General features: G+C 33.1%; 1 protein-coding gene and 1 non-coding gene across 4 annotated transcripts in view; one reads left to right on the top strand and one right to left on the bottom strand.

Moving 5' to 3' along the window:
- FBXW7 (F-box and WD repeat domain containing 7) overlaps positions 1-25,253 on the top strand; it is a 230,449-nt gene that overhangs the window by 156,115 nt on the left and 49,081 nt on the right. Inside the window, exon 1 of one of the 3 annotated variants that reach the window (XM_045798828.2) lies at positions 10,755-12,373. The exons of the other annotated variants lie outside the window; for them this stretch is intronic. Within the exon in view, the coding sequence (XP_045654784.1) occupies positions 12,227-12,373 (147 nt within the window). The 5' untranslated portion in view covers positions 10,755-12,226. Of the gene's footprint in view, positions 1-10,754; positions 12,374-25,253 lie in introns of those variants that run through there. 3 annotated transcript variants of the gene reach the window in all.
- LOC123793405 (U6 spliceosomal RNA) lies at positions 24,718-24,822 on the bottom strand. The gene has a single exon (XR_006779942.2). It is a non-coding gene; the product is annotated as a U6 spliceosomal RNA (small nuclear RNA).

Raw genomic sequence — 25,253 nt, 5'->3', positions numbered from 1 at the left:
TTCTAATTAGTTGTTAATGCTTAATGCTAAACCTAGAAGGAATTTGAAAGAGAACCTAAAGTAACTTTTAGTAGTATTGGGGCTTTGAGTCCTCACGTGAAAATGTTCAGAAGAGATGGAAGTGCTAGTTCTGTAATAATACATGGGTGCTCTTGAACTGAATAGCTGGAACTAGAATAAATACAAGGGAAGATTCTCTTTAATGCTTCTATAGCAATCCTAGAATTACTGCTTACTACTACAGGAATACCTTAATTTCTCACAGTTAAGAGATGATTATAAACAAATGAAAGCAGTCATTATGAATGGCAGAAGAGCCAGGTTGAAAGCACTTCTATTTAGGATGCATTTTAGATGGGGCACCTGGCTGGCTCAGTCGTTAAGCGTCTGCCTTTGGCTCAGGGCGTGATTCCAGAGTCCTGGGATTGAGCCCCACATCGGGCTCCTCCACTGGGAGCCTGCTTCTTCCTCTCCCACTCCCCCTGCTTGTGTTCCCTCTCTCGCTGGCTGTCTCTCTCTCTGTCATATAAATAAATAAAATCTTAAAAAAAAAAAGGATGCATTTTAGAGAACACATTTTGTAAAATATTGGTGTCGCTACTAGCTGTATCTGATACAGAATGCCAACTTGATTCCTCCTAGTAGTAAGAATTGTTGTCAGAGTAGCATCTTGCATGTAAACTTTAACTTCTAATTATGTAAAATGTTAATAGAAGAATGGTAATTGTTTTTATAGATTACCAGGGCCAAAAATAATGTATAAGATTTTTTTTTTGTATTTTTTTTTCATAAAAGGATTTACTTAGTTCAAATGTACCATGTCCATCTGTTCATTTGGTCTTTGCTGTTGCTCTTATTAAAAGTAGCTTCCCTGCTTTAGAAATAACTATTGCTTTTAGAGGCTACTTTACTTCCAAAGTGAAAATGCTTTAATTTTCTGTTTTTGGTTAGTCTTAAGTGGAAATTTGTGGTTATTGAAATCAGATGCAAATGAGGAATGAAGTACGAAGAAAGTATTTAGGAATTTGGGAAGTAAGTGCCAAGAGTTATTCATTTGCTTAGCTACAGATGTTGGTTTTATATGTCTACATTATAAATTTAGTTTTCAAGAATGAATCGTTTGTACTTTACCAATATGCTGCCATCTGTCTTAGGGTCTAATGAGTGAAAATTTTAAATATGCGGAGTTACATCTGTAATGTTTATCACTTACAGTTTCAGTTTTCAGGTTTATTTCTTATTACTCTTTCACTCTGTTAACTGGTATAGAAAAGAAGATTAAAATTTTAAGAGAGAGACATTGTGTATCATTTAGATATCAGTAATCTTATATTTAATTTTTATGCTTTTTCTCTCCAAACAGAGATTGCAAACTGGTATCTTATATAGTATTTTTTAACACATTTAAATTTGTTGCCAATATTTAAAAATCTGGGGAATTCCCATAAAAATATTGACTTTTTTCTTTTGCAAATGTGAAGTATCTGGCTTTACTTGTCTTATGTGCTTACAAAATAACAATCATTTGCACCTTTTAAGTGGGTTTCCAGGTCTTAAACCTGACCTATTACCTTCATTATCCTTGCCTGCTTCTCTAGTCATTTGAGTTTGTTTGGAAAGACAAGCACGATTGTAGGAAATCCAAAAATAAGTTGAGTTTTCCTTTATTTGTCACTTATCAAACTAGTTTGGATATAAAACATCAGCATAATATGTAACAGTTTATCAGGTTTATTATTTAAACAACCAGAGACTTGTTAACACCTCATTTCAAATGGATATTATCAAGGTGAGAATTTGTCTCCAAAACTTTTGCCACCCCCAAATACCCAAATTTTCATCTGGATCTCCTGTTATCTTTTCCATTCTTATTAAGTTTTGAAGTTTACACTCTACTTAGGATGACCATTTATCATATCACAAAAGTAAACCAGTGTTCTTAGAGCTCCTTGTCTTGTAAGATGTTTCAATTATCTGTTGCCACCTAACCAGTCACTCCAATGCTTTATAGATTATAACAAATAAGTATTTTATTATATCTCATTGTTATTGTAGGTTATGAATTCAGGAGGTGCTTACTCGGGCATTGCTAATTCAGGGTTTCAGTCAGATGGTGGCTATAGAGTTGAAGTAGCAGGGCTTTAGAACAGCTTGGGGCTGGCCGAGAATCTTATTCTCTTCATATAGTCTCAGGATTTCTACATATATGGTCTTTTTACCTGGGCTAGTTTGAGTTTCTTCACAGCATGGTGGCCTCAGGTTAAGTAGACTACTTAAAACAGGGCTACCATGTGAGTATTTCGGGAAGTAAGGTGAAAGCTGAATCTCCTTTTTATGACCTATCCTAGGAAGTCACATAATGTAATTTACACATTCTTTTTTGTTTGAAACAGATTCTACTTGTCAATGGAAGGAGTATCAGAATACATTGTAAGAAGAGCATATAAGATGGGGGATATTGCTATGACCATTTTTGAAAAACACAGGAGGTCATAATATCTTTGCTCTTATAACTCCTTATTTTTTCTTTTTATTTGGACTTTATAAAATTCAGGCTCATTAAAATCGATTCGATATATATTATATGTGTCTTACAGAATACCGTATTTCCGTTATCTGGCAAACTTATATACCGGAAACATATATAATAAAAAGTAAATCTCCAAGCAACTAGATTAGAAAGTAACACAACTAAGTTAGGCTTAATTTACAGAATAGAATTTATAGATTAGAGTATATGTTCTAATACAAAGCATGAGTTTAGAAATTGCATATCCTAGGGTAAAAATCTCAGCTTCACTGCCTCACAGCTTTGTTGCCTTGAGCAATTTTTTAAACCCTTTGGAACCTCAATTTCCTTGTCTGTAAAATGTAGGATAATGATACCTCCCATTCTTTTCATGATACCTCCCAGTCTTTTCATGATATTTAAGTAAAATAAAACATGACCTACTAGGAGCTCTGTCAGTTTTTAATCCTCCTCCCATATCACTGTACCAATCTGAAGTTAATGCATCATTTTTTCTAAGTCCTAGAGCTGCAGACTTCCTTTACATCTCCTATTGGTCTCTGATCATTAGTCTCCTAGCATCCCTGGACTTCCTGCTTCCATCCTGAGATCTTTCTGTTTCGGGCATAATCAAGAATTCAGGGATTGAATATTATTTTTAATCTTTCTAATAACCAGTTAGTTTCTTGTTTACTTGGAAGTATGAAAACTTGAACTATCATTTTAATTTAAACTTTAGCTATAAAATTAATGTTGATGTTTACTAGTGTATTTTGTTGAATGTGTAATTTTGACAATATAAAAAAAAGGCCAGGGGTATCAACTGTCAGCCCATGTAAGAATGAAACCTTATATGTGTCTTTTCTATAGTTTGATTCTAAAAGTATTTGCTATGCTTAATGAATAACTCTGTGCTTAAATTTGATGCTGAAGTAAATATTGATAAATGAATGTCAACAAATAATTTATCAATATTCACTGAACATTGAGGTTTATCAGTATTCAGTGAATACTGATAAATCTCACATGTTCTCGTAGGATGTTACTGAGAATTATATAAGTGAAGTTGTGGAACTATGTTCTTTTCACTCCAAATAATTGTTTTTTGTTTATAATTATGTCAAAACTCAACAGTATAGTAAACATAATTATCTTCCCCCCCCCATTTTACTTTTTAAATTGTCAACATTGTCAGATATCTTATATTTCCATAGGTCCAGCTTTTTATTTTTTGTAGGATAGGTTCCTATAATGTGTTAAACCATCAGTTTGGTGAACTTCCTGCATTGTAGCTCAGTTTAATTTTTTTAAAGCTGTATTGAAAAACCACCTGCATTACATTATTATTATTATCATTATTTTTAATAAAAGACTTTTTAGTATTATATCTTTCTTTATGACTCCCTAGCCCACATTTAGAATTTTAATAGAAGGAATAAATGATAAGTAATACTGACTTTAACTGAAAGGTTAACAAACCTTTAATGCTTAAGCTTTTCGTAAAAGAACTTAAATGATGGACCTTAAAAAACTAATATAAAGGAAGTTTTTGTCTCCTTTCTTACACCTACTTTTATTTTGAAGATTATGAAAAATCAAGTTGCTTTAAATCCTTACTTCGTCTTCACATGAGGCTTTTGCATGACTGAAATACCTGTAATTACTGGGTAATTTTTGTCATAGTTGACTTCAAGGTATAACTATAATAATCATCAAGTAAATTCTTGGTGAGCAGCTGTATAAGACCAGTTTAACAGCTGGGGTTAACTCAACACAGACTGTAAGAGTTAAACTTAATCATGAGGCAAGGTATGTTAAAGTCATTAAGGACTTCATACTGGGCATTTCTGAAATACTTAAAAAATTCAATCCAATAGTTGGATTTTTGTTTTATCTCAAATATTTCTTTAAATGTTTAAAGAAAGAATGAGGACAAGTATCGTTTTAATATAACAAAGACACAAATATGGGAGTAAAATCCAAAGTTTACTCGTTAAAAAAAAATCAAGTATATTCTGATGTCACTGTTTAGGCCACTATGGTAAGTAGGAAAGAAAAAATATATACAAATTATTATGGTATAATATGGACTCGGAAAAATCCCGAGGTTATTTTTCTTGAATTTCTTCTTGAATCATTTTAAAAAATAATTTATGCTTGAAACTTTTTTCCAATGAAAATATTTTCTTATTGTTATATAACACTAATATATATTTACAGCAAAGGGATGTCTATTTTTAGAGGTATACACAAATTAATTGAAGTAGTGAATTTTTTAAAGATATATTTTATAGAACTGTAAATATACTATTCACCAAACTATAATAAAGGAAGTCTCACCAAATTGACAGTCCAAAAATATTGCAAGAAGGCTCTATACTTGGTACTATCGGAACTGGAATATACTCTTAAAGCTGCAAGGAACTTCATTCTCCGTCATCTAGTCCAGTCTCCTCATTCTAGAAATCTGAAATCTGAGACAAGTTAAGAGACTTATTTAGAGACACTGGTTAGTGGTGGAGCTGAAACTAGAACTTAAAATTCACCCAGTATTTTTTCATATGCTGATAAATTTACCTGGAGTATGAACTCTGGGTAATTTGCCGACAGTTGATTGAGGCAACAGTTTAGTCAAAAATAATTTAGTTGTAAATAAATTTAGTTGTAAATAAGTTAATAAATGTTGGGTTTTGGATCATGAAATTTCTAGTGTACCATGGGGTGGTTTTGTCATCATTTTGAAGGACTTGTTTGGTTGGTTTTTCTGTATCTTAGTTTTTATAACTTTATTTTTAGCCAATTATTTAGAAATAACTGGAAAATTCCAGCAGAATTCAGAAATAACCAAAATGTCCAGCAGTTAGACCATGGCTGTATAAATGAAGCAGTTATAGTACTTTATGTAATCTGCGATTGTAGCATTTTTACTTTGACCATGTATAAGTATATACATTGACATTTATACATAAAGCTTTTATTTTGCAAATGTCCAGTCACCAGGTCACATTTTTATAACGCTTGCATAAACTGTATGTGCTATTTCAGAACCCAGGCTAATTTCTCTTAAGTACTAAGGGGCTGCCCTTGGTGCCCAGATGAAGAAAATTAGCAGTCTACCTTTATCCATGGAGAAGGTATGTTCCGTTCCAAGACTCCCTAGTGGATGCCTGAAACCCTGGATAGTATCGAATCCTATAAGTACTGTGTTTTTTCCTATACATACATCCTTATGATAAAGTTTATCTATAAATTAGGCGCAGTAAGAGATTACCAACAAGAATAATAAAATAGAACAATTATAACAGCATATTGTAATCAAGGTTATGTGAATATGGTCTTTCAAAATATCTTATTGTACTGTATTCACCCTTCTTGTGATGATATGTGAAGATCCAATGCCTACATAATGAGATGAAAGAGGTGAATGATATAGGCATTGTGGTGGAACATAAGGTACTATTGACCTTCTGGCGATATGGCAGGATCATCTGCTTCCTCAGTTGAACATGGTTAACTGAAATGGTGGATAAGGAAGGGACTACTTACTGTACTATAATATGTTATGACCTGTTAAATGTATATATGCTTATAATGCCTCATGTACATTATAGCTGGAAGTTGTAATCTTTCATAGTGAACACTGAGTATTTAAATGTCTTTTAGAGGAGTGTTTGGGTGGCTCAGTTGGTTAAGTGTCTGACTTGATTTTGGCTCAGGTGGTGATCTCAGGGTTGTGAGGTCAACCCAATGTGGAGCCTGCTTAAGATTCTCTCTCTCCCTGTGCTCCTACCTCGCTTCCTCTCTAAAAAAAACAATAAATGTCTTTTAGAACTTTTTAAGAAATCATTTTGAATTGTTTTGAATGTTTTTAATTTTAATAAAATGTTTCTATTTATTTGATCTATGCCTTTTATGAATAATCACATTTTAAAAGCACTGCCATTTATTTATATTTTTCTTTCTTACTAAATCTGGTGGTATTTTTGTTTCTACAGTTGAAGTAACACTCTTGTTTGGAATTATTATATTTTTTCGCAGTTTTAACTAATACAAGTTTGACCATTCATTTATCATTAAGCCAAGTAATTTCTTGATTTATCATTGTTTTCCTCTGTTTAAATTGCTCTATCTTTATACATGAATTGCTTAGACTAGGAAGATCTTTAACACTCTGGTATCTAAGGTATTAGGAAAGATAGAAAAGAATGACTGAGATACAGAGAATAATCTGTCTCACTCTGTATCCCTGAATAAATGAGTATACTTTATAATACCAAATTCTTGTCTCAAAAGGATATTGATTATTTCGCTTTAGTAGTGGTATAATTTTAAGCATCTGGAATTTTTTTTTTGTTTGTTTCTACTGAAGAGTAAGTCAAGTCACTTGTTTGCTTAAATTCATAGAAGTAGTGAATAATGCTGTGTTTAAAATGACATAGGCTGATAGTCTCCCTGTCAGAAGTGTTTGGTATGAGACTTTGAAAACTCTTGGTGTAAAATCATTCATACTTGTAGATAAACTTATCTTCCAAGTGAGTTTCAGCTGAATCAAGAGTAGTTTATGAAAATGGAAAATCTTTATGCTACATATATGCTCTGGCCTTTGGCCAGGGGCAGTTAAATCCTAGCCTTCTATATAATAATGAATGAAAGAAAAGGTAGAAATCCAGAAAATATAGCTGTAAATCTTTTTGTCATCATAAGAGAATTGGAATGTATGGGACTGTAATACATTTTAGAAATAACAAATTGGGGATATTTGGTGCATTAGCATTTATCTATAATCATCTTTGACTAGTACAAACTTTTAGAAGAAAGAAAATCAGAAAGTGGTTAGTAGGCAAAATACCTTATAGAGATCTTCTCTTTACCTCAAGTTCCCTAATGTTGAATTGTTGGATGGATAGTTAATGACATCTGGAATCTTAAAAGACATTACAGTTAAGATATTATAAATTAATTTTTAGGTAAAATTCTGACAGAATTATGGAAGCCTTTATAAAACTTATAGATGATTATATTTTAAAATATTTTAAAGTTATTACAGATGGATTTTAGAATCTCTGCTTGCTTTCCAACTGACTTTTAAAATTGATATATATTACAAAGTGGTATGTGATTTTTGATCCTAACGTAGTAGCAGTAGTAGTAGTAGTAGTAGTAGTAGCAGCAGCAGCAGCAGCAGCAGCAAGGGCAGCTAACACTATTGAATACTTACTAGATGTGAATCATTACGCTGTGGGCTGCACTTGCATTAACTAATTTAATACTCATAAAAACCCTGTGAGGGGGTTTTGTAGAGATGAAGTTGAGGCATAGAGGCATTAATTTAAGGTCATACTACAAATAAGTAGTAGAACCACGCTTTGGACTAAGGCAGTTTGGTTCTAGCATTGATGCTCCTACCTACGTACATTACACTTCATTAATATTTGTTGGTGTCATCCTAAAAGGAGTTTGTTTTGCAGAGTTGCAGCTTAGGAGAGGGGGTTAATAATTAAGAGTATCTTAAATGTTTTTAAAAATATGATTGAGACTAAGACTTTATTTTTTCTTGAGCACGTGGAACTAGGTGCAATTTAAAGTTAGCAATTAGGGTGCATTGTCTATGATTGCCCTCATTGACTGGGGTTTTCTCCTATATTTGAAATTTCATTATTTTGAATGTTTTCATGTTGATTAAGAACATTGCTTTAGAAGTACTGTTAACTTAAATCCTCCAAAATGATGAAACTTGGTAGTACATACTTTTGGAAATTAGTACCTATTTTGCTCAATTACTAGTAATGTCTCTTTTTTATAAAAATATAGTGTTGTAGACACATAATCAGATTTAGTGTTTGGTTTGCTAGAGTTGCAATGCTCTATACTATCCAGTTGAGGGCAGCTATTTACTGATTAAAAAAACGAGTTGAATTAGAATGTCATTATGTGTTTGCCAGAACTTGGTTATCTACAAATAGCCCTAGTTTTTATTCCTATTATCATCATAAATAATTTCTTGAAAAACTAATTCTACTTCATATTTTATGCCCTCTTACAAGCAGGGGAAAGAACATTGTTCATTTTAGTTTTAATTTTCTCAGTCCAATTTTTTTTAGTCCCCAATTTTTTTTTTCTCTCTTTTTAGGATCAGACTCCAACTTGATTAGAGAGCTTCATATCTTCCTCATCTTTAAACTATCTGCATGTAAATACATGTAACTATAAAGTTCTTTGAGGGCTTTAAAACATAAAATTAGAATTTTCAGTATGTTATCTCTATTACTGGATTAAGTGAAAGTTAAGTTTGGAGTTGATCTGTTTCATTTATTTTTCTGTGCAGAATGAATACGTTAAACTCGTGGAATGTAGTATGTTCTTCTAATTTTTCTGCATTGAAATAACACATAGTTTAAATTATATCTTCTTTGTGGTTCAGAGAAAGGAATTTTGAAGGTTTAATTAACTGATTTCAAAGATAGCACTGAGAATTTTTTTGAGAATAAAGAATGTCCGTCTACATAAAACTATATGTAATATTAATGAAGTAGAGCTAATTATTACTTGGAGAGGGGGATTCCATGGGAGCTTCTGCCACAAAGGGATTTTTCTAATAAGGAGTAAAGATGCAATATGATTTGTGGGGCGCCTGGGTGCCTAGCCGTTAAGCGTCTGCCTTAGGCTCAGGTCATGATCCCAGGGTCCTGGGATCGAGCCCTGCATTGGGCTCCCTGCTCAGCGGGAAGCCTGCTTCTCCCTCTCACACTCCTCTTGCTTGTGTTCCCTCTCTCGCTGTCTCTCTCTGTCAAATAAATAAATAAAATCTTTAAAAAAAAAAAGATGCAATATGATTTGAGATTATGTTACACTAAAAAAAAGTGTTAAGAAATAGAGCATCAGAACAGGTGCTGAGACTAGAATGGGGCTGGAGATGTTAAGCGTGTCCCCCCACCCCCCTTAAGTGGGGCTGTACACATGGTGATCTTAGATAACAGACTCACCTTGGCTTTTTTTTTCTTTACCATATCAAATTAAAGATTTCCAGTATACTTTCTTCTATCCCTAGGTCTTTGATGTGTGTTTGTTTATTTGTTTTGTTTTTTTGGTGTTCATGGTTTGTAATTGTTTACTTTTTTATTAAAATAATTTTTTATTGTGATTAAATATCCATAGCATAAAATTTATCATTTTAACTGTATTTAAATGTACAGTTCACTGGCTTTAAATACATTCACAATGTTGTGCAACCATCACTATTCATCTCCAGAACACTTTCATCTTTTCCAACTCTTATAGCCATTAAACACTAACTTTCTCGTCCTTTCTCGCAGTTGCTGCTGGCAGCCACCATTCTAGTTTCTGTCTCCATGAAATTATGCTAGGTACCTCATGTAAGTGAGGTACATTTGTCCTTTTTTGACTGACTTACTTCGCTTAACCATTACGTCTTCAGGGTTCATCCATGTTGTAGCATGTGTCAGAATTTCCTTCCTTTATAAGGTTAAATAGTATTGTGTTTATGTATTTTGTTTGCCCATTCATCTGTCAGTGGTTACTTGGGTTGCTTCCATCTCTTGGCTGGTGTGAATATGTTGCTGTGAACATGGATGTATGAATATCTGTTTGGCCCTGCTTTCAGTTCTTTTTTGGGAAGTGTATACCCCAAAGTGGAATTGCTGGATCATGTAATTTTTTGAGGAACCGCCATACTATTTTCCACAGGAGCTACCTACATTTTATGTTCCCACCAACGATGCACAAGTGTTCCAATTTTTCCGTATCCTTGCTAACACTTGTTATTTGGTGTGTATTTGTGTGTGTGTGTTTGTTTTATTTTTATTTTTTTGTTTTGTTTTTAAATAATAGCCATCCTAATGTTGGTTCATTCTGGTTTTGATTTGCAGTTCCCTAATGAGTAGTGATATTGAGCATCTTGACATGTGCTTATTGGTCATTTGTATATTTTCTTTGGAGAAATTTGGTTGTTTACTTTTTGTATAATTAAAAATGTCCTCTCTGATAATGATTTTGCTTTTTTTTTTTTTTTTTAAAGTGGCTTGAACTCATGGGGCTTGGCCTCATGACCTTGAGATCAAGACTTGATCTGAGATCAAGAGTCGGACGCTTAACCGACTGAGCCACCCAGGCATCCCAATGATTTTGCATTTTTGACTATGTTTTAAATTATGGTATAAAAGGAAAGTGTACTTTAATAAAGTGCACGTTGGTGGTATTGGGAGTATTTCTAGTATATGGATTGGCTTCCCAGTAGCCCACTTTATATTTGGTAAGACAGATCTTTCCAAAGTAAAAAAAGAAATAACTCATTTCTGACATTCTCCTTTCTCATTCTCTCCATAGCACATTCTAAGTTTCCCTTATAGAGATCAATAAAAGCTATTGGAAGGAGAGATAACTGAGTGACTGGCTTTTGGAAGAGGACAATACAATGGAAGGAGAGAACAAACTAGTTAACCAAGCATTGTGAAAACAGACGGTTCACATCCATTACTTACCATCTATCAAAACTACTTTCCATTAATTCTTACACTGAGCTTTTTTTCTTATCATCTTCATAACAGTCTAGTTCATCGGTTTCAATATGAAGTGTAGTATTAAGTAACATTGGCATAAGTGTTTAATTTAGGAAATTATTTGAGGTAATGCTGGAAAGATTAGTTTGGAGCCACTCCGAGGAGAATCTTCATCTCCATATTGTATCTTAGGCATTGAGGAACCATCGAAAGTTTTTGAGGAGTGGATTGTACACCATAGTCTCTCTGTGCATTTTAGGAAGATATTTCTGACCATAGTATGTTAGAGAAATTAGGCACTAAGGATTTGCGATGAACTGGTTAGCAATTATTTTACTATAATTATTTCCCATCACAGGCTACATTTATAAATACCTGGGGTTTTTAAAAAATATATCTTTAATCACATGACTTATACTTTCAAGTGGAATCACTGAGTTTTTGAGAATTCTAGAGATTGAACTGACATTTGCAAACAACTAAAATGTCTACTGATAAGATTAATGTGAAGGCTATTAATAGCTTTAGAGAGATAGAGTCGATTTAGTGTCTTAGTAGGAGATAAAGAATGGTATGTATGGAAAAGGAAAAGAGAACATGCTTAAGACGATCAGTTGAAAATATGGTGCTCATTCTGAATATACCTAAGAACAAATGTGTATATATGTTTTTTGAGCATGCATAAATACTGTCCTTAACTTTGAAGCACATTTCAAAACATTCCTAAAAGATTAATGCTGATATTTGGGTAAGGAAGACTCAAGATATTTAAGAGAAAATACAATGTTTATTTTTGGGGATTTTTGTAAAGAAAACTTTACTTTCACTTTCTAGGGAGTTACCTGGGTTAGTAGTTGGAGAAGTTTAAAAGAGACCCTACAGCATTGCCCTGCGTTGGCTGCATTCACATTACTGACTTTGTATGGGAGGTTCACCAGCTGTTTGACTGGCAGGAGCAGGAGCTTTCACTTCAGTAGTTTATAATTCCTGGCTATTCTAGGATAGTTTGCACTTCACCAAGCCTCAGACAGGTCAGGACATTTGGTAGGAGAAGGTTGAAAGACAAAAGCAGCAGGCCTTGGGTTCTCAGCCTTTTTTGTTTTTTAATTAGAAAATTATATTTTAATTTGGTGGTTAGAATTTTTAGTAATGTGCCTGTATTACATGTAGAAAGTATTCATCAACCAAGAGGAGTTTTAAAATGTCAAAACCAGGAAAGGCTACTTTAAACCATGGCTTGGTTCCTGTTGATCTTAAAAGTGCAAAAGAGCCTCTGCCACATCAAACTGTGATGAAGATATTTAGCATTAGCATCATTGCCCAAGGCCTCCCCTTTTGTCGAAGACGGGTAAGTTTTGCATTTGAAAAATAGGAATATTTATTTAAATGAAGTACTTCTGTTTCCTTTAGTGAGGAAACGCTTCAGATTTCAATTAATATTTATAAATAAAATTATCAGTGCATTATGTAGCCAGATAAAACTTATATAAATGGTAGTTATACTAGTATAATAAGAAGCCTAGAGAGCAAGGTTACCCAATCCACCTTTTTTTCTCTCATTTATTTTTCATGATATTAGAATCCTTCAAATTTATTTAAAATTGGTAAATGTAAAAACTATGTTTTAAAATACGTAAGCAAATACTACAACCCCAAATTTGTAGTTTTTATTCTGTGGGAAAAGCAAGAAGCTGGTGGTATTCTTCTTATACATGGGAATTACAGTATTCAGCTCTCTGAGTATTCCAAGTTCCCTAGATTTATCTGGCCCTTAGAGCTGTATTATTTTAAATTGCTCTTTCCTTAATTCAAACGTAATGTAATAGGGACTTTACTTTTTGCTGTTATATAAAATAAAAATAGCATGCTATTGTGTGGCAGTTACGATAGAGTTTATATATAGACAATCCTGAACTAACAAACATTTTGTAGAACTTGTGCTAACGTATAATCAAATTATGGTCTGTTGGATGTTTTTCAGGATGACATTCTACTCTCTCTCACCAAGTTCTGACCCTGTTAATATTAGCAGTTTTATTGTATTTTTTGAGTTAACTTGGTATTGCTAGTTTGAATTATTAACTAGAGTGATATATTTTTAGATCTAAAATATGTTTATGATCCTAAACACATTAAACCAAAAATCCCCAGAAAAACCTGAGATTAAGTGGGTATTTGCATGTAATAGTGCAATTAATGTTTAGTTCCCTTAAAAAAAATAATAAAGGGGAAATATTCTACTAAACAAATAGATCAACACACAACACCTGAAAAGTATTTTTTGTCCTTAGTGAAAAGAATATTACTTAACCTTTGTAAAAATATGTTTACTAATTATCTTAGTTCCCTTTGAGTAGTTTCCACTTCCACTCCAAACAAGTGGTAGCCATGTTGAAAAACATTTTTAGTGAGGTTTAAATAATACAGTTTCAGCATTGAATATGGGATACAAATATCTCCATCACCCTCTAATTTTCTGCTTTACTATGTTGTCAGAAAGTGTTTTGTCTTCTTTCACTTTGTCACTTTTATAACTTCTAAATGAGGTCACTGTTCTGATTTAAGCATTTACACAGAGACCTCTAATAGCTTTGAAGTCATTAATAAACTAATCTATTATTTTAACGCTTCTATAAAAGAAAATACCAACACAAGTAAATTTTTAAAGAGAGAAAAAGAAGTGTGGGGTTTTTTAAATCAAAGGATTAAGATATTAACAATCAAGGTAATCTTGTTCTTTGTTGTTGAGTATTTCTAATAAATTCTTAGGTACAATATATGGTAGATCACTTCATTATATCACAATGTATGTTTTCTACCTTTATTTTCTAACATGTACATGAAATTTAAAAGGCTCAGGAGCAGATTCTATTTGAAAAATTAATAGAAAACTTCAAGGCTTTCCCTGAGGGCTTCCTAGGGTCACTATGCAGCTTGACTTTTCTAGGTTACTATGTTATGTTAATTTATAGCCTTGCATTTATAGTAACAGAAGAGAACTAAATTCGTAAAATAAAAATCATACGAGAAAGTTTTTTGGGAAGATAGCTAAAAACACCTTCAGTTTTAGACTGCCTGCCTGCAACTTACTATTGCATAACTCATTGACTCTGAGTACTAGAAATATTAGAGGGATCGTGTAATTATATCCCCTCGCCTTTCATGACTGGTTATTTAGATAGTTTTTGACTGGTTTGCACATTCTTTGTTATTTAATTTATTAACTTTCCTTTGGCAAATTGATAGTAAACATTTTTAAAATATTATTTTTCTTTATCAAAGATTTAAGGAAGACTTTTGGTATGGTATGTAATTAATCATATTTTATGTGTAACATCCAGTGTATCTCTTAAACTAGGTATATTTTGCTTTCAAGCAGATCGTTCTGCACTGACAACAAAGTACACAAAGCAGATCGATTTCTGTATTTCGTAGGCCATTTTTTTCTTCCAAGTAGTGAGCTAATGTGCACTACAGTGATCTCTTATAAGACCGTAGCAGTCTTGACCTATTAAAATTTGGAAAACATGATATTGTCCCTCCATCCCTCATAGATGTTGAGCCACTTGATGTTTGCACATAAAATAACTTCAAAAATTGTGAAAAATCCTTTAGTTGCTATAACTACTTCAAATTATATCTCTTGAAATGTTTTCAGAAAATTTATTTACCTACTATTAAGTGTAATATTGGTACTGGTAGTCGAATTTATTATTATATAAATTATTCTGGTCTCTCATCAGAGGTACTTTGGACTTAATACTAACATAGAGTAACTGTTAACCAGTTAGTGTAAATCAAAATGTTTTTAGTATTAAGGTACTCATTATTTATTTACATTGGCTTAGGCATTCTTGCCTAAGAACTTGTTAAACCTGGAACTTGTTGAAAATGTAGAATCATGGGGCGCCTGGGTTGGCTCAGTTGGTTAAGCGTCCAGCTCTTGATTTCGGCTCAGATCATGATCTCAGGATTGTGGAATAGAGCCCCTGTCAGGCTCCACAATCTAGGATTCTCTTTCTCCCTCGCCCTCTGCCCCTCCGCCTGGTTGCTCACACTCTCTAAATCAATCAGTCAATCAATCAATCTTAAAAAATGTAGAATCCTGGGTTCCCTGTTTTGTATAGTCTTATGTAAGAGATCTGGTTTAAGGTTCAGGGATCCATATATATTTTTAAAAGTCCTATAGGTAATTGAATCAGGAAAATTTGAGAATACTAGTTGAGTACATAACTTTTTATTTTAGAAGAACTGACTGTCCTTTAGAGGAAAAGAAATTTTACAGGAAAAAAAAACTTATTTAATCTATAAAATCACTGGAAATTTTCAGTTTTCTTTGAAATTGGAATGCCTAATTATGGTAATACTGTGGTAATGTTGCCTAATTATGGTAATGCTATATTTCTTAAATCCTAAGGTACATTATTTTCTCACATTTTAAACATATTTAAGAAATAGTAAGAAATTTTCTTTAAATTATCTTTAAACATTTCTTAAATATGCTTAAAATGCGAGAAAATAATGTACCTTAGATACATTTTGATGGAATTTTATAGTTTATCTGGCAGCATTTTTTTCTTTTTAGAGATAAGAGAAATAACATCTTACAACTAATAATAGGAAGAAAATGTACTTCAGTGCTTAAATCTCATTTCTTAACTCATTTTGTTTGTGCAATTTTTAAGCATTTACAATATTCTCATAAAGTTACTCTTCAGTGTTACTATTTTGGTAGAAATTTCCAGATGACACGCAAAGGACAATGGTTTATGTGGGCTTTCAAAATATCTGACTCTGCTGGTTTATGGACAAAATATTGTTTTGAGAGTGCCGTATATATTCCTGGGCTTGAACCGTGTACCGATTGTGTAGCATAAGTATTGGCAGCACAGCTAAGAGAGTGGTGGAGAACTGCTGGTGGGATAGTGGGGTGGTGAGGTAGGGTCAGTATGGGACAAAGACTTGTTCTCCTGAGAAACAAGAGCTCCAGCAATAATGAAATTATGACTGGGATTTCTGATAGTTGAAAACAGTTGTGTAGGAATTATGTTCATATCAAGTTCTATTTAAAATACCACATTTAAAATAATTTTTCTTTAAAGTGAAAGTAGAAATAAAATTAAACTAGAATATTTGTGTCTATTGAGAAAATGTTAATGTCATTCCTGTGTATTGTTATCATTGCAGGTTAGCTTAAGTCAAACTTTCTGCAAAGGGCCAATAAATATTTTAGGCTTTGTGGACCCTATAGTTGCCGTTAGAACTACTCATCTCTGCCATTGGAGTATGAAAGCAGCTTATAGACAATACTTAAATGAATGGGTGAATGGACACGACGGTGTTTTAATAAATCTTAACCTACAAAAGAGTGAAATCTAGATTTGTGTGATTATAATGATACTACAGTAAATCTTGTGCATTTATCTTTTTGCTTGTATGTAAGTTTCAGCTCATGGGAAATTTTTAGAATGAGATTGTTAGTTAAAGCCTTAAATCTTACATTTCCTTTTAAACTGTCATCCTCTCTTCTAATTCTTCTGTAGTTATGTAGAAAAAGATCTTTGTGTGGCTAACTGCTAGAATTTTAGCATACTGCTTATTATTTCTCTTCTCAATATACAATATTAGTATAATAAAGCTATTAATAATTGCTATCTTTTTAAAAGAACCCACTATGTATTCTAGGCACTGGTTTAGTTGTTTTGTATATTTTAACCCACTTAATGCTTTAAATGACTTAAATGTTTGTTAAGTACTTTAAATTAGGTATTCTCTCCATTCAGTAGACTAGAAAACAGAGGCTCAAACCAGCTAATCTTCCCCAGTTTTCTTGGTGAATAGTAAAGCTGGGATTTAGCCACAGAGCTCACTAATGCTGCAGCTAATAGCAGTAGTCATTCTCTTTATACATTTTGTTTTCATGTGAACTTAACACTTTTCAACTACTATTAGTATTTTGGAGGGTAAGCCGGAGAGCTATCATTGTTGACATTGTTTCTGTGAGAAAATAGATTCAAAGATTAAAACAAGCAACTTACAAATAACTTTTGATAGCATAGAGCATTTATAAATACAGGGTTTTTGGTGTAATCTAAGATGTTTCACTTATAAAGTTATCCTACAGATTATGCAATAATTATAGTAAAAAAAACTGGAAGTATTTGAACAGTATGCGTGTTTGTCTGTTGTCTTTGTAAGCTGAGGGATGATGCTTGTTAAAAAATTATTCGTGACACTTGTTAAAATGGCAAGATACACTGTTCAGGGGTACTGTGGTGATATAGGTATAGGGACTACTACAAAGGGGTTTTGTAGCAGGGGAGCGAGATCGGGATCAACTCCAAATACAGCAAAGACAAGTGAGAACTTACAGCCAAGGAACAGTTTGGGGGGGTCAGTGGGTGGAAAATTACTAAGAGGGAACATTGGTAGGGGGGATTCTGGCTAAACCAGTTTAACCAAGGTGGTCAGATATCACGTGGAGGATGATTAAGGATGAGAAACCCAGCAGTTATGGAAGGTCGTCAGATACCAAAATTGGGAGGATTCTGGTTAAACTGAGTGGGATTCTTGCTCTTGACAACATGCCCAAGGACAGGGCCTAGTTGAAAAAGAGCTCAGCGGAGCCTATCTAGAGTTTGGGCAAGAAAAGAATCTTTGTCAGACCTCAGGGTCTGTGTTTCGCAGGCAGCAACTGAGAGCAGCTTGTCTGGACAGATTAGCCATCCTCACACTGCAGTGCAGTATCATTCTCATCAGTTTGCTCAACCAGCACTTTGGACAGTGAGGACAGGCATTTACAACAGCAGTGTACATCTTTTAGCTTCAGTGCTGTTTTGAGTTTAAGTTTTTTCTTCATTGTTGAGTTATTGAAGATACTAGACAAACCTGTATTCAAACTTTTAACCTCATTCAGGCATAATCTAAGTAGCCAGGTTTTTGTATGTATAATATTCAGTTAGTTTAAGCAGTATATAATTTTAATCTATTATGCTGCTCCTTTCATAGACTATTGACCAGTCTTTTAGTACCTTTTCAGCAAAGGTCTGCCAGTTTTGTCAAATAGTTGTATTACCTCTGTTTAAAAAAAAAAAAAAAAACATGTCTAATTATTTACCCTACAATAAGTTGCATTTGTGGGAAGATTTTGTATGTACCACCAATGTGGGCCATCATAAACTCTTTTGCTAAAGCCAACTTGTGAATTATTACCCTTCTGAATTTAATAATCCCCCGAATTCTCCAAATTGGCGATATAGGGAATTTTAATTTTCTTCCAATAATTAATATCTTTTACTTCTTTTTATAGAAATAAGACATACTCAGTATGTAAAATTTTAAAAAGATATTTTCCTTTACAATTTCCTAAAGTATCAGTAATTCCAACTCTCAAAAATAACCACAATAATAACTTTAAGTAAATAATTTTTAGCAATATTGGTACTTTAATTCATTTTTAATATATTGTTGATTTCCCATAATTGTAATTATTCAAAAATTATATAATCTGCTAACTGAATGTTCCATAATTTTCCTACTGTTGTTAATTTAGAGAGTGAACTGCTTTGAACTTTTTTATACATGAATCTTTAACATCTCTACACACAGATTTCTGGAAGTATAATTATTGGGTCAAGGAGTATGAATGAACTTCTTTAGATTCTTGAAAAATACTGTAAAATTGTTTTCCAGAAAGCCTGTACCAATTAAAAACCAGCATGAGGGATTTCCATTGTTGTTTAAAGAGAAATAAATCATATTCTAAGAAAATTTATTCCTATGTGATAAAGTTTTGTGGATTTTATTTAGTTAATACTATGTCATTGCACTTGTAATTGTATTCTAGGTTTTTTATCATAGGGAATTTTTTTCCTTTTGAGAAAATGAGATAGGTTTATACTTATAGCTTCAGGAGGAAAATTTGTAAATCAAGAAATTATTTGTTGCTCGTGTGATTTTATTTTTTATTCTTTCTAGAAAATATTTGTCATAGACCTGTCACCCATACTGTTTTCAACTATAATTTTCTTCTACTCCTCCTATAGTTTTAAAACTATAATCTGTGTTTTTATCTAAACAGATGATCCACATGTGTAGTTTTGATTTATTATATTGTTTTTACTGCAAGTCTTAATGTTATTTCAGTTTTTGCATCACCTTGGTTTATCTATTTATATTTCTGAATTTTAGTGTGATAGTTGCACAGTGTAAGTGACAGCCCCTCCCAGAGTATATTGCTGTTAATAATATCTACAAGAGTACTTCTCATACTAACAAGAGCAGCTGCCAGAAATACTTGCCTATTTCTTGTAGCACTACTACTTAGTTTTACATTTCTGACATAGCTTTGCCTTTAGCCCCAGTCCAGGTTTACCTTTTTTTTTTTAATCTAGTCCAGCCATGATTAATTCTTACTGAAAGTAGTTGTAGCAAGTCTGCTCTTTTAAAATGTCTTGATGCCTGAAAGGCATTTCATGAAACTCAATATCCGTTTCGTGGAACTCTTAGCCAATTAGAAACACGTGGATGTTTTCGCTAACATACAGAAATACGAAACCTTTAAAAAGCCAGCATCCTCCATTTCTCCCCCAGACTGGTCTGTTCAAGTGCCCACCAGTTACATTTGTGCCTCTTTCCTTTCCATAACCTCACAGTCTAGCTTCCCTCTCTGGTTGGAACCTTTCTTCTGGCACTGATTGCATCCACTGTTGTCCTCATCCATCAGTGGAACATATTGTAATTGTTGCCATTACCTTTGGCCTTTAGGCAAATATGTACCGCCTGGTGATGTTATCTTGTCTCCGTATAGTTAGTTATCTTGTCTCCTCAATTAGGCTATAAACTCTTAGAGTTCAGAAATTATCTTTAATGTTTTTTTATGCTCCTAGTGATATGCAGGAGAAAGTTAGTATAAATATTCTTATGACTAATTCGTTGAAGTATGTGTTAAACTTGGAAGATTCTGAAGGAGTTTTTGTACTGTTAAGAATATGGCATGTTTTTGTTTACTAAATGTTTTTAAATGACTGTGCAGCTGTGATTTTGAATATTTCATTTTCTAAATTTAAATAAACTCAGATATAGTTTGACACTTAATTTTAAAAGTAATTACTAACCAATTTTGAAAACGAAGCAGAAACAAACATAGGGTAAAGTCATTTAGATGGTACTTTTGAGGTTCTACAGTAGCCCAAAAATGTCAGAAAATGCTGAAATAAAGAAAAAAATTATAATACTTTGGAGAGAAGAAATAACAGGGTGGTGATATGAGCAAGTTTGGAGAGAGATTTTAATAGGGTACCTGTTTTTTGTTTTGTTTTGTTTTTTAGAGTAAACTAAAATGTGACTTCCTTTGGTTATTTTCCTTACACATTCCATTGGAATTGGGGGAAAATTGGCATTTTCAACTGATCTGATATGCTTTATTGTCACTACTTATTTTATCAATAAAGGAATTAGTTACCACATATCAGACAATTCTATTTTAAATCCTATCAGTCTGTTCTTCTTCTTTTTTTTTTTTTTAAAGATTTTTATTTATTTATTCGACAGAGATAGAGACAGCCAGCGAGAGAGGGAACACAAGCAGGGGGAGTGGGAGAGGAAGAAGCAGGCTCATAGCAGAGGAGCCTGATGTGGGGCTCGATCCCATAATGCCGGGATCACGCCCCGAGCCGAAGGCAGACGCTTAACCGCTGTGCCACCCAGGCGCCCCTCAGTCTGTTCTTCTTAAGAATGTTTCATGTGTCATGCATAAACTTGAGTAAATGGAGTTTAAATTATAAATTTTCTTGTAGCCTTATTCTATGTACTGTGCAGGATACTAGCTATAAATAAAAAGGTGATGATTCTTCATCCCCTGTACCTGTGGATATGCAAAAGTGAAAAATCACAATCCTTTATGCATCTTAGATAGTCTAGTGGTAAAAACCATAAACAAACCTTTATAGTGCAAAAGTATAGTTTTGCTCTAATGTGCCTATGTACAAAGTACTGTGGGAGCATGAGACGGTCACCCAAGTCTCAAAGCAAATGACTCAGGAAAGGCTTCACAGTAACTTTGAATTAAAACATGAAGGATGTTTGCTAAGCAGATGATCAGAGAAGTGATGGACAGAAGGAACTTGTATTATTGCTTGCGCTCACATCTGGGCTTTTCACATTATTTATACTGCTGCAGATTATTCATTTATATCTTGACATGACATTTATCGGTATTAATATCAGCCAAAAAATATGTATTGAGCACTTAGGACAGAGTTGAAAAATTTTCTAGAACCTGTGGCTCTAACAGTGAATTAGATAGAGGCCGTGCCCTCATGGAGCTTAGGTTCTACTTTAGGGAAACAGTAAAGTAGTTACTAATGCTAATGTTTTGATGACAATAAAATAGGGTAATAGTATAGAGTCTAACCTGGGATGCAGAAGAAGCACTATACTTTCCACATATGAACTCATACAGTCCTTAAGATAACCTTGTGAAGTAGGTGTTGTATTATATGATCCCTGTTGTACAGATGAGGAATCTGAGGCATACCAAGGTTAAATAACTTGCCCTAGAGCTAGTAAGTGCGGAGCTGAGATTCTACGTTAGGCATCTGGCTTGAGCGTCACAAACACTGTGATTAACTGACCTTGGTAAGGTTTGTTGAGTGAACAGATCCGTAGTTTCCAGATATTGTAAGGGTTAACTTTTGCTGTGTAATCCTGCGTTTTTAAATAGTAATTCTTACTTTGTTCTCACAGTTCATGATGGCCTCAGTGTCTAATTACTGATAACATTGCTTTCTAGATATTTTTGTCATCAAATGATGTCTTAGTATTAGGTTGTGCCTCAGTTGTCAGATATGAATGTAAAACAAATTATGTGATGTAAAAATCCACAACTACATTGTAGAAATAACTGCCGTGAATTGTTATTGTTGTTGATAGGTAATAATCTATTCAAATAGTTCAGTAACTTTAAAATCACAGGGCAAGGCTATTAAGATGTAGTATGGGAGACAGATGAAAAATATGCTAAAAAATAAACCCACTGTTCCTTGTCTGCAGACCAGATATGCAGCAAGTCCTGAGAGCTAAGAATTTTTTTCAGGTTAGCCAAACCTAACTCTGAGTAACTTAAGATAGTCAGTTTTATTATTTATCCGAATAGTCATGAATTTTGCTGCAAAAAATATTAATGTATAATATACTGGAAGTGTTCAGTAATATATATGCACCATATTACTTTTCTAAACTCCAAAAAGTTCTGAAGTCAGCAACACAGCTTTCTCCAAAATTGTGGAACTAACTCCACAGACCTTTGAGTTTTACAGCTATCACCCACATACAAAAAATGGAATACACTTTGAAATGTCAAAGTAGTCAAAGCCTGAAGTCTCTGAGTACATGCATATTTAAATGCTTTAAAACATACATTATATAAATGAATACCTAAATTTTACTGACCTAGTTATAGGCAGCTCCATATAATATGGTAGTTCAGAGCTAATAATATTATTTTTCTTCAGTGAGTAAATGTAACTCTTGTTAGCAGACATAAATGTTAAATGAGGAATGAGAACCTCTACCACTTTTTTACTAAACGGAAAATTAATACCACTAAATTAATTTTTATTCTGCTAATATGTATTAGGCATACTTCCTGTATGTGTTGCTAGTGTAAGAAAGATGAGTAAGGCAGAGACCTTCCTTCCCTTTTCTGTCTCTGGGAGAGTTAGTTACCTCATTGTCCCCATTTTATAGTCACAATGTTAAAATCAGAGGAACATGGATTAATTAACTTATTCAACAAATAAGCATCCATTAATTGCCAGGCACAGTTCTGGGCACTTTAGATACATTACTGAACAAAGCAGAAAAAGTCCAGCCTTTTATATAATTTAACATTTTAGAGACCCTGAGAAATCTGCCTGGGAATGGACAGCATGTTTGGTCTGTTCCAGTATACAGTGTGTCACCAGACTCCTTTATTCAGTGGCACACTTTTCTAAATCAGGTGGTGATAATTTGTCTTGTAGTTTTCCCACACGTATGGATGGGCACTTACATACATGCGCATGCGTATATAGACACACTCTTTCTGTGACTTGATAAGATTATGTTGGTGACTTTATTGATATGTATAATCTACTGGTTTTCGAATAATGTTAGATGTTATCTAGTATGGAGTAGTATTTTGAGGTTCCAAAAGATTAAATATGATTCTACTTTATTTAATTTTTTCATATTCTTGGAAGGAGACTAATATCCTATTGGGCTCACCTAGTGATTTCTGTCTGGATTGTTCCTGGGTCAGAATTAGAGTTCTTGGCCCTATCTCTGACTTTTGGAAAGTTGCATAAATTAACGTGTATCTCACATATAAACCAGTTAAATAATGGTAGATATAATTTATAGTCGATTTGTTTATGGTAGGTATAAGTAATGAAGATGTAATTTAAGATTTTTTTAATATGGTAGAAATTTCACCATAGAAGTAATGCAGAAAGGACTACCATCTGTGGTAAAGTCAACAACATTCTAAATGTTTAGGAGTTACGATTCAGTTATTTCCATTTACAAATAACTGTGGATGGAGCACATCTCTTTATTTGCATATATAGTGTTTTTTTATTTTTATTTTTATTTATTTATTTGACAGAGATAGAGACAGCCAGCGAGAGAGGGAACACAAGCAGGGGGAGTGGGAGAGGAAGAAGCAGGCTCCCAGCAGAGGAGCCTGATGTGGGGCTTGATCTCATAACGCCGGGATCACGCCCTGAGCCGAAGGCAGACGCTTAACCACTGTGCCACCCAGGCGCCCCCATTTATAGTGTTTTATTACTAAATTGTAAAAAAATTGATTTTTAAAAAAAGTAAACCTGAGATTAATAAAGTTTTCTCTTGTGACTTTGGTAATCTATATAAATGTTTATGTATATATTTATAAACTTTCTTGACATTTATTTAGGTCTAGAGGAAAAGCAAGTAGGAGTAAGTATTTCTCAAACATTAATACATTAATACTGACTCTAAAATCACATGGCTAGTTACTTGTTTATCGTTATTTTATGATATTTTCATGTAATAATAGGGAAATCTATTTTGAGAGGAAAAATACAATGTTGGATGAAATTCTTAAATTTCTTCTCCTTGCTGGTATTGAAAATGAAAATTGAAACTGTGGGTTAGTCCTGTATTTAATTACGTTTTTATGTGTGAGTGATTTCATATAGTTCACTTGGGAACAATTTAAGCTTAAACAGCTTTTCAATAATCCACAGAAATCTCTGCATTATCACTTTGGATTTTAAAATGTCATTGTTGCTACTAGTTTGAACACGTAGGGGCAGTATAGTACTGTTTTTGTAAATCTTGTCTGAATTTATGTGATTTTTGAATCTGTAAGTGATGTTAAAAGTTCATTCTTCTTTGCAAAAATGTAGCTGTATGTCTTTTTAAAGGACGAATGGGACTATTTAAGTTGGAACGATTCTTTCAATTCAGATTCTTATATATTATACAAAAGCTTTTTATATTATGGAAGCTCATGGCCTTGATTTATATTTGAAGTCAAGGAATATGTTAAGTTAGTAAACAAGAAAAAATGTGTACTTTTATCATTAGATAATAAAAATGAGGACAGGTAAGTGGATTTGCAAAAATAGGGAAAATATTAAAATCAGTGCAATTTTGCTCCTTTTTAAAAAAAATACGGAATGCTTCACAAATTTATGTCATCCTTGTGCAGGAGTCATGCTAATTTTCTCTATATCGTTCTAATTTTAGTATATGTGCTGCTGGAGCGAGCACAAAAATTAGTGCAGTTTTCTCTTATTCATTCTGTACCAACCTTTTAAAAAATGGACGTTTAACTATGAGAATTTTTTAAATAAAGTCTTAATTTTTCAGTCTGACAAGTGAACGAAACTTAGATTATTAAACAATCTTATTTTAAGATTCTCTAAGTGGTATTTTTTTCAGTATCAAACGATTAGGGTTATTACAAAATGGATAGTTTTTTTCCATTTAAATTGATTTACACTTAAAAACAACTGAGTAGTTTTCTTTTCCATTTATTCATTCAGTAACTTCTATGAGTCCAGGACTGCTTTAGGCCTTTGGAGTACACCAGTGAATGAAACAAATTTAAGTCCTCACCTTTATGAAGTTTATAGCAGAATAGTAGAATGCTTAACAGCATAGATGATAGAGTCATTTAGACTTAGGATTACATTCTTAGC

Source organism: Ursus americanus, chromosome 13 (genome assembly GCF_024610735.1).
Source record: "Ursus americanus isolate L20-20 chromosome 13, mUrsAme1.1.p, whole genome shotgun sequence".
Lineage (NCBI taxonomy): Eukaryota > Metazoa > Chordata > Mammalia > Carnivora > Ursidae > Ursus > Ursus americanus.
Note: the sequence above shows the minus strand (reverse complement) of the source record. Positions and strands in the feature narration are given on the sequence as shown.